The 9732-nt window shown below is 62.2% G+C and overlaps 1 protein-coding gene across 2 annotated transcripts; it reads left to right on the top strand.

The window, feature by feature from the left end:
• Window positions 1-36: 36 nt before the first annotated feature.
• GJC2 (gap junction protein gamma 2) lies at window positions 37-9611 on the top strand. 2 transcript variants are annotated; one of them, XM_020899424.2, is made up of 2 exons: window positions 37-163; window positions 7315-9611. In XM_020899424.2, exons 1-2 carry the CDS (start codon window positions 89-91, stop codon window positions 8617-8619), a joined length of 1380 nt encoding a protein of 459 aa, XP_020755083.2. In that variant the 5' UTR covers window positions 37-88; the 3' UTR covers window positions 8620-9611. The 2 variants fall into 2 exon arrangements, with proteins under 2 accessions (XP_020755083.2, XP_070316970.1); XM_070460869.1 differs by having other exon boundaries at window positions 76-163; window positions 7288-9611.
• Window positions 9612-9732: the final 121 nt, after the last annotated feature.

Here is a 9732-nt window from a genome sequence, read left to right as displayed (position 1 = left end):
AACAATGGAGCCCTTGAAGGCCCTCCCCCCACATTGTGCTTGGCGGTGAGAGGTGGCCCTGGGTCGGGCCCTGGACTTAGCTGGGTGCATGCTCAGGAGGGCCGTGTCCAGCTGGCCAGCAGGTGGAAGGGCTCAGAAGGACTTGTTTCCTGGCCTGGAAAAGGTAGGATGTCACCAGGAGACCATGGGTGGGGTGCTGTTTAGGGCTGAGTGGCACATTCTTCACTCTGGGTCCACGGTCCCAGGGGCCGAGGCACAACTCTTGAAACAGCCAACCCCAAGAGATAACGGTTCTGGGCCTGACTGGCCCTCCATCCTGGGGGTCTGTCCATCTCAGGCCCCCTGCCCTCAAAAGAGCCAGACTGGGTGATACCTCTGGTGCAGTATGACTTGAGGGTAGGAGGAGGTAAAGGCCGAAGTTTGCCCCCATCCCCCTGGAGGCTGCTAGGCTGGCTGATGAGGAAGGAGGGGAGGGGTGGGCCCCTAGCAGCTGGGACCCCTCAGGCCGTGCGGGGCTGGCCAGCTCGGCAGCTGCGGTGTGTCCAGAGGCCGGGGCCTCGGGCTCTTCAGTCCTGGGTGGAGGCTGGGGAGCCCCACCTCCACATGGGTAGGCAGACTGGTTGGCACGGCTGCCTGCTGTCCACCTTGCTCCTGCACTGGCCTTTATGTAGCCGGGGGCTTCTTCCTCAACCTTCACTTGTGGGTGCCTGCTAAGGCCTGCCTTCTCAGATCTGGTTCCTGGAGGTAAGCAGAGAGCAGAGCAGACCCTTGTTCTCCAGGAGCGGGCCCTGCTGCGCCACGGATGTGAGGCGTCCGGGTCGGGGTGCATGCTGGGCGGGAGTGGGCAGTGGGACTGGGCAGGCGTCCTGGCAAGGGGTAGCACGGCTGAGGGACACAGCTGGTCCTGTGGTACGCTCAGCCTTCGGGGGAGCAGGCGTCAGGGCAGGATGGGGGTATGCAGGGCAGGAAAAGTGACACTGCCACAGACTGAAAGACGGCAGAGTGCGGGGTGCACTGGCTTTACTGTGGCATTTTGGGGCAGCACCAGCGTGGGTGGTTAGGAGGGGTGGACAGCGGGACACCCCATGGGGCCTGAGGGGCGCAGCATCCTGCTCTTGGCCAGCAGCGCCTGGAGAGGTCTTTGAGGGGCCCTGAGCTCAGGCAGGGGTCCTGCTTCAGCCTCCCGCCTTGCTCCTCTTGATACCTTCCTTTGCCAGAGCCCAGCGTTCTGCGGCCCGGACTCCCCGGTGCAGGAGCAGTCCCAGCCGCTCCTCTGCCGTGACTCACTCCCCAGGCTTGTCCCCACCACACCCTCCACCCGTGCAGGAAGCCCCTCGCTTCCCAGCTTCCAGGCTAGAATGGTTCCTCAGCAGATCCCGTGCTGAGGCAGAGCTCCATTCCTTCTGAGCATGCAGTGGGGAAGCCTCACGTCCCAGAGGAAGGCCGCTGGAGGGGGTACAGGGCAGAAGGCGGTGTGCATGCATGTGTGAGAGAGAGTGAGTGAGGATGACGGATGAGTGCAGATGCATGGGTAAGTGTGTGTATCCATGTGTGAGAGGAGGGCCTGCAGACCTGGTCAGCTCTGGATTGGGCAGGAGCAGGTCAGGAAGTCATCCCTCAGGACCCATGAGGATATGCATTTTGTTCTGAGAGCCCTGGGCTTCCTGGGACCCCACCTAAGGGTGCCTGCAGGAAGGGAAATGGGGTGGGTGGCGGGGAGGGGCGCCTGGCCACTAACTGGTGTGGAGGCTCTGGTGTACACTGGGGTAGCTGGGGGCAGGTGAATGTGGCAGAGGGGCCCCAGGCCTGGGTTCGGGGCACCTGAGGTGGGGGAGGTCTACACCTCACTGGCCGGGCAGTCCAGGTAGGACATGCCCAGGGCATCTAGGACAGGGCCCCGGAGTGGGCAGGGATGTGGAGGACAACCTGCAGAAGCGTCACAAAGCTGACAAGGGGAGATCTGAGCGTCTAAGGCCAGGCTGTGGGGAGAGCAGTCTTGGGGACTTGGTGCCAGTGAAGGCAGGGAGAAATTCCTCTGGGCATGTGGCCTCAGGGCCCGAGCAGCGGGAGGCGCTGCAGCCTCACTCAGAACTGTCCCCGGCAGGGTCCTGGGGCGGGCGGGTGGGCAGGCAGCAGGAGGGAGACCCTAGCCTCGGAGGCCCGCAGAGGTGGGTTTCCAGAACAGGCCCGTCCTTTATGAAGACCGCAGTCTCCTGGGGTTGAGTCCGCCTTGGGCCTCTTGAAGGTGCTCATATGTCAAGCAGGGACCACCAGTGTCCGCTGCAGCCAGGAGTCCTCAGGAAGGGGGAGAGGCTACCTGAGGTGCTGAGATTCCCAGGGAAGGGTCCCACCAGTCCTCTTGGTGAGCCGAGCACCCCGGCAGCCCCCCCCCCCCCCCAGGCAGAGGAAGCCCGCCCGCAGCACAAGGGGGCACATGGAGGAAGCTAGGCCGGGGTGGGTGGGACGTGGCTGGGCAGGCCCGGTCTCACTGTACTGCAGGAGGCGGCCCTGGGCACCTCTGGGTCTGTCTCTGACCAGCCCCTCAGGGCCTTCCTTCATATCCAGGGGTGGAATGGGCTTGAAGGGGAGAGTGCCCAGCTGCCCACCTCTGCAGAAGCTGCTCTGTTGGTGCGAGAGCCAGGGGTAGAGGGCCCAGCTCACCCCAGCACAGGTCATCCTGATGCCCCTGGAGCCCACAGTGTGCGCCTCCTGCCCTCCTCCCAATAGGGTGCCTCAGGCAGCTCTGGGTGAAGATGATGCCAGCCCCCTTCACAGGAAGCACCAGCGTGTGCCCTGCTCACCACCCAGTCACCCCTCGCCCCCCAACTCCACCCTCCACTGCCCCCTCCCAGGCCTGGCCCCCACCCACACTTGCCCCCACCCTCTCATATACCTGTCCTGCTGGCCCAGCCAGGGCTAAGCCCCCGCTGGCTGCCTCCTCCCATTAGCGCCAGGCATCTGTGGGCCTGGCCCTTGCCTCCCACTTCTCCAGCTCTGTGTTGGGGTCCTTGTACCCCATAGCCCCGGGACTGGTCACCAGTGAAAGTCCCCGCACTGTACATGAAGCCTTCAGACCCAGAGAAATACATTCCAGATGGGAAAAGATAGGAAGGAGCTTGTAGTGATGGGGTGGGAAGCCCCTTTAAATAGGTTTCTTAATTTACACCTGTGGTTTACAGAGAAACTGACGAGACCGGGGGTAGTCTCGTTTGGCCCCAAACCCGGTGCCCCCGTGGCACGCTTGTCACAGTCGGCGCCAGTATTGATGCTTCGCCATAACCGAAGGCGCCTCACGTTCCACCTGTGTGCCCCTGAGGTCCCCTGAGGGGTGACTGTCCCCATGTCTCCTTGTCCCCTGTTGTGGGTGACTTCCTCAGACTTCCTTAGTGTCTGGTGCCCTTGGGATTTTGAAGGTCAGGTAGTTTGTAAAAGCCCCTCCTGAAACTCATCTCAATATCTCTCATGATTGCCTGTGGTGAGGGTTTGGGAAGAAGGCCCCGGGGGCAGCGAGCTCTGTGCGCTCAGCTGGGCTTCTCACTTTGGGTGGGGGTCCCTGTCACAGCCTGATGCCTATCAGGCACCCCTCATTTCCTCCCTGCTCTGCTCTCTGGAGGAACGCCCTCCTGGAGGCCACAGAGGCTGCACGAATATTTAGAGTTCCCTGCTCCCCCATTTACGTAGTTACTGTATCATTTATCACTTGGGACTCGTATTTTTTACCTTGAGCTATAATCTGTAAACCAGTCTACAGCAGTACTTTATTTTACTGGCCAAATTGATCTGGTTTCAGACACTGGGCTCTACTTTCCTCAGCGCCCACGCTGTGTCCCTTTGACTCGCCTCCATCAGTGTGTATCTGTGTGTGTGCACGCGAGCGCTTCCCTCAGTGCCCACGTTGTGTCCCTTTGAGTCGCCTCCATTTGTGTGTGTGCACGCATGCGCTTCCCTCAGCGCCCACGTTGTGTCCCTTTGAGTCGCCTCCATCAGAATGTGTGTGTGTGTGTGTGTGTGCATACATGTGCTTCCCTTAGGTCCCACGTTGTGTCCCTTTGACTCGCCTCCATCAGTGTGTGTGTGTGTGTGTGTGCACGCGTGCGCTTCCCTCAGCGCCCACGTTGTGCCCCTTTGACTCACCTCCATTAGTGAGTGTGTGTGTGTGTGTGTGTGTGTGTGTGTGTGTTAGCACTTCCTTCCTCTGACACCAAGAGATGCTTCAGGCTCATTTCCTGCTGCTGCCCTGCAACCAGCTGTTTCTGCACTAGCCCAGTTTCCTTTATTGGAGAGTGGGACCCAGGTGTGTTCATCGCTGTGGGGTGTTTTTCCATATAGGCCTGACAGGCATGGTGTATATGCACGTGTCTATTCTTGTCCATACTGAGCTGAAGGTGAGTTCAGACCCACATAGCCAATGCTGAGCCATGACCGTGTGGAACATTCCAGCCCGCTCCTCTCACTTGTCTGTGACCCCCACACAGTGACAGCCCGGGCCTGCTCCCCATTCGCCCGTGGTTCAGTCCAAGTGCCCAGGAGCACCACGCCCGGCAGGGTCATGGGCTGGCCTCGGAGAGTGGAGGGGCTGGGCGAGGGGCGGGCTGTGGGCGGGGCGTGGGCCTGGCCAGGATGGGTAGTAGCAGAAGCCTGAGCAGGGGTGGTTTCCGTGTGTGGGGGAGCGCAAGGGGGTTGCTGGTGCGCTGGGGCCAGGTACGCTTGGCGTTTTACTCCAAAGTCAGGAGGAGTCGCAGGAGCACAGGTCGATGGGCTTCTGAAGGTGCCCAGCGGAGGCGAGGTAGGCCCAAGAGGCTGCAGGGCCTAGCGGATCTGATCAGCATCTCTCCTGATGAAACAGACGGAGTGCAGGGCAGAGAGCTGTCCAGTATAAGCCCACCTGGGATGGAAGTCAGTCTGGAGGGAAATTTTGGGAACTGGTCTTCTGGGATTTGCTGTGCCTACCGGCATCCATGTGCCTATGTGGAGGTGGCAGCTGGCACTAGAAGTCTGGATTTGGGGAACCCCCAGTGCATGGCTCTTAAGGTGGTGCCCAGAGCTGGTCAGCATCAGCCCCCTGATCACAGGAAGATCCTGCTGTGACCGCATGTGTGACACAGGCATGGGCCCCTGGATCTAAAGAGCCAGAGCCTCTGCCACACACCCAGAGCTTGCCTGAGCTCCCCCACTGGCACTGGGGGAAGGCAGAGGTTTCCTCCCGCAAGGCTTGCATCCTCTTTTCTCCGCATGGCTCATCTCTGGGGAGACTCTAACTGCACCCGGGTCAGCCCGCCCCGGGCAAAGTGCCATCCTCCACACCCCAGGGCAGGGTCCACCCAGTGCCATGTTAGAGCTGGTCTCGAGAACAATCCCCCCCGCCCCCGACCCGGTGCGCATCTCCTGGCATTGTTCATGGGTCTTGTGGGAGCACTTACACCATGGGAATTGGTGAACACTACACCACGGCTCTTCCACCAAGAGCCAGTTGTTAAATACCACACATGGGGGGTCGGGATTGTCCTGGCACCACCACCTTCCCTCCCGTTTCTCCACTGGCATCCATCTTGGAGGGGAGAAAAGTCGGGACTGCTCTGCCGTCCCTTTTCTGGGTTCCTGCACAGCAGGGCTGTGGGCCCCAGCCTCCTGTGATGTGGGACTGTTGAGGTCAGGGATGGGGTCAGGTCCTGAAAGAGGGCTGAGGTTCAAGCTGAGGAAGAACGTCCAGCTGAGTTCAGCAAGACCTTCATGGGGGTCATTCTTGAGGCAGAAGTATATGAAACATGGCCTGGAGAGCTGGGCATGTGCCAGTCTGTGTACCTGTGAGTGTGTGCCTGTACACAAGTGCAGCGCACATGTGACTCTGTATATGCATATGTATGCACTTGTATACCTGTGAGTGTTTGCATGTGTGTGGCTCTGAGAGGGGCGTTGCACACAGATGTAAGGAAATAGGGTCACTTCCCCAGGAATCCCGGCTGCCCCCTCTTCCTGCCCCCACCCCTTGCTCCGGGAGAGGACCCAGCTCAATAAAGAGGGCTGGGAGCCCTGAATGCCCCTGCTGTTCCATTCCACACCTGCCCGTGCTGCTTCCCAGGCCAGTTCCAGAAAGAGGGGGCCAAAAGCATCAGGGGTCTTCAGCCCCCAAACTGCACAGGAGCAGGTACTGGTGTGAAGGAAGGAGGGTGGGTGTTAGGAGGCTTCAGCCCCCTCCCGAGAGGCACGGGGGTACAGGGGTGTGCGCTCCTGCCCACTGAGCCCCTTCTAGGCACAGGCCCCCTCATGGTAGCTGATCTAACAGGAGCACTGGTCCGGGGCCTGGCCAGTGGCCACAGGGTTGTCTGAGTGTCTCAGGTGCCTAAGTGTAGTTGTGCATGTGCTTGATGGTGTTTGAGGGCCTTGCTGCACATGGCGCCACCTTGAACAGACACCTGGGCTTGCCTGCGCCCTCAGCCAGGCTGTGCAGAGGACGCGGGCGTGCTGCAATGAGGAGGAGTCGCAGCCTGGAGGGTGGGCACCAGTCCCTGGCGCAGCTGAACCAGTGGGGGTGGGGGGAGCATGGCCACGATCCTGAGTGAACATCCTGTTCAGGATGCAGTGGGAGCTGGGAGGGGGTGCTGTTGGGAGATCTGGAACTGGGGGCTGGAGGCTGACAGAGCCACTGGGCCTGGAGGTGGATGGGATCCGGGTGTGATGGGGAAGCAGTGGGACGCCGGAGGCTGAAGGGGGGCCACTGGGACTTGGGGCTGGGGAACTGCAGGCTGATGGGGACTGGAGTGGCTGCGGAGTTGGGGCTCAGCCCCTGGTGGACCCCTGGCACACTGGAGACAGGACTCCAGCAACTGGGGTGCTGCAGGTGGGAGCAGGCGCCTGAACTGAGGCCCAGATGCTTCAGTGAGGCTGCTCTGCTCTCTGGTTGCCCCTATTGAGGCAGCTCACCTGATGGACTCCCTGTTGCTCTCAGGGCCTGGGGTGGGGTCCCCACAGGCTGGGGGCTGCGCATGTCTTGCCCAGGGCCCTGCTTTCCTGCAGGGTGGGGGCGGGCAGGAGGGAATGGCCCTGCTCCAGGCCACAGAGGCCTGGGGCCAGGTCTTGGAGCAGCCAGGGCACATGCTCAGCAAGGTGGTCCAGCGTCTGTCCTTGTAGGGTCTGTCCTCTGGCTGCACAGGCCCCAGCCTCTCCCTGTAGCCATCCTAGGGCAGGGTCAGGACGTGGGGTGAGAGTGGTACTCCTGGAAGGGCTCTGGGTGCTACTGTCCATCCCCCCCACACCCCATCAGCCCTTGCCCCCATTGTCCTTGCCCAGGGTTGAGCTCCTGCTGGTGACCTGCAGGTCTTATCCCCCGCCCCTATGACCAACATGAGCTGGAGCTTCCTGACGCGGCTGCTGGAAGAGATCCACAACCACTCCACGTTCGTGGGGAAGGTGTGGCTCACGGTGCTGGTGGTCTTCCGCATTGTGCTCACCGCCGTGGGCGGCGAGTCCATCTACTCCGACGAGCAGACCAAGTTCACGTGCAACACGCGGCAGCCCGGCTGCGACAACGTCTGCTACGACGCCTTTGCACCCCTGTCGCACGTGCGCTTCTGGGTCTTCCAGATTGTGGTCATCTCCACGCCCTCCGTCATGTACCTGGGCTACGCCGTGCACCGCCTGGCCCGCGCCTCCCAGGATGAGCGCCGTCGCTCTCGCCGCCGCCCCGGCCGCCGCGCGGCCCGCGCGCCCCTGCCGTTGCCCCCACCGCCGCACCCGGGCTGGCCGGAGCCCGCCGACCTGGGCGAGGAGGAACCCATGCTGGGCCTGGGCGAAGAGGACGAAGACCCGGGAGTGGCCGAGGGCCTGGGTGAGGAGGACGAGGCCGAGGATACGGGGGTGGCCAAGGGCGCAGGAGGGGACGCCAAGGTGGCTGCGGCCCCGGGTCCCGCGGGCCAGCATGACGGGCGGCGGCGCATCCAGCGCGAGGGCCTGATGCGCGTGTACGTGGCCCAGCTGGTGGCGCGGGCCGCCTTCGAGGTGGCCTTCCTGGTGGGACAGTACCTTCTGTACGGCTTTGAGGTGCGGCCCTTCTTCGCATGTAGCCGCCAGCCCTGTCCCCATGTGGTTGACTGCTTCGTGTCACGGCCCACTGAGAAGACGGTCTTCCTGCTGGTCATGTACGTGGTCAGCTGCCTCTGTCTGCTGCTCAACCTCTGTGAGATGGCGCACCTGGGTCTCGGCAGCGCGCAAGACGCCGTGCGCGGCCGCCGCCCACTGGCCCCCTCCCCCGGCGCCATGCCCCGCCCGCCTCCCTGCGCTCTGCCCGCTGCGCCTTCAGGCTTAGCCTGTCCGCCTGACTATAGCCTGGTGGTTCGCACGGCTGAGCGCGCACGCGCCCAGGACCAGGACCTGGCCAGCCTGGCCCTGCAGGCGCTGCAGGACCGGCGGGCACTTGGGGACCTCGACAGTCCACCCGGCCCGGGCCTCCCAGTGAACGCCCGGGGGCCCCCGAAGGCTGGCGCCCCTGCGTCGGGGTCGGGCAGTGCCACATCAGGGGGCACTGTGGGGGGCCAGGGTCGGCAGGGGATCAAACCCAGGATGGGCTCAGAGAAGGGCAGTGGGAGCAGCAGCAGGGAGGGTAAGACCACCGTGTGGATCTGAGGCCTCCCCTTGGCTGCTCTGCATCTTCCCTCTCCCCAGGGCGGAGGCAGGGGCTTCTAGGGAGGGGCTGGACACCACCTAAGGTGCAGAACACAACCTGCCCTCCTCTTCCTCAGCCGGCTGCTCACCCCCTCCGGAGGGGTACAGGGCACTGACCTTCTCTGCATCATCACCCCTCCCTGCCTGAGCCCTGTGTTCCTCCAGGGTAGGGTGGGCAGCCTGGGAACCAAGAAGGGTCCCCACCTCTGACCCATAAGCCCTGGTGGGGGATAGGACTGTGGCTGGGGCATTGCCCGCCTCCCAGAGCCACCCAGCTGGCCCCCTCAGGACAAGGGGGCCCCCAGGCAGGAGCTCCACCCACTCCAGCCCTGCTTCCCTGCAGAAGCCAGGGCGTGACTGCCCAAGGGCGCCTGGCTTGGGTGTTTGAGGGGTTCTGTGCTTATTCCCACTCCCTGCCTAGCAAATGGGGTTCTTTCCCTAGCACCCACACTCTTCAAGTCCATGCTCTGGTTCTTGCAGAACTAGAGGCAATGCCAGGTCTTCCTGGCATAGAAGGAAAAACAGTGAGCACGGTGGTCAGAGGCTGCAGCCAGCGCTGGTTGGCACTGCTTCATGCCTCACCCCCACCAGGTCCCAAATATGAGCTGCCTTGAATGCAGGTGGAACTGCACCCTGCTTCCTGCTTCCCGCCCAGACCGACCTGGGGCTAAGGCCTTGCATGGGCTGGGGTGGATGGGACCATGCCCTCTCCAGCTCTGTGCTGGCCTGGCGTGGCCCCTTCCTTGGGCACATACTTGAAATTCTGAAAAGACACTGGCCTCCCTTGCCACTCAGACCAACAGGGTGGTGGTCAGGGGCTATGACTTTGGCCACACAGAGGGAAGGGACTCTGAAGCTCCTGCCACAGCCTCTTCCCTCCAGCCCCCTCTCCAACTCAGACACAGCCTCCAAAACAAAGGGAGTGAAATAAAACTAACTTTTGTTTACAGCCACACGTGCATGTGTGTGTGTGCTTGTATGCATGTGGGGTGTGGTGTGTGTATGTGTCTGAGTACACACTATGACTGTGTGTACATGTCCACCACTGGCCTTGGGACACATGGCTCAACTTGA

The sequence above is a fragment of the Odocoileus virginianus genome, chromosome 3, assembly GCF_023699985.2.
Source record: "Odocoileus virginianus isolate 20LAN1187 ecotype Illinois chromosome 3, Ovbor_1.2, whole genome shotgun sequence".
Classification (NCBI taxonomy): Eukaryota; Metazoa; Chordata; class Mammalia; order Artiodactyla; family Cervidae; genus Odocoileus; species Odocoileus virginianus.
This window is presented reverse-complemented; position numbering and strand designations above follow the sequence as displayed.

Coding starts and splice junctions, on each gene's coding strand:
- GJC2 (XM_020899424.2), top strand. CDS start 89: ATGCTCAGGAGGGCCGTGTCCAGCTGGCCAGCAGGTGGAAGGGCTCAG. Junction 164..7,314: donor TGTTTCCTGGCCTGGAAAAG/GTAGGATGTCAC, acceptor GGTGACCTGCAG/GTCTTATCCCCCGCCCCTAT.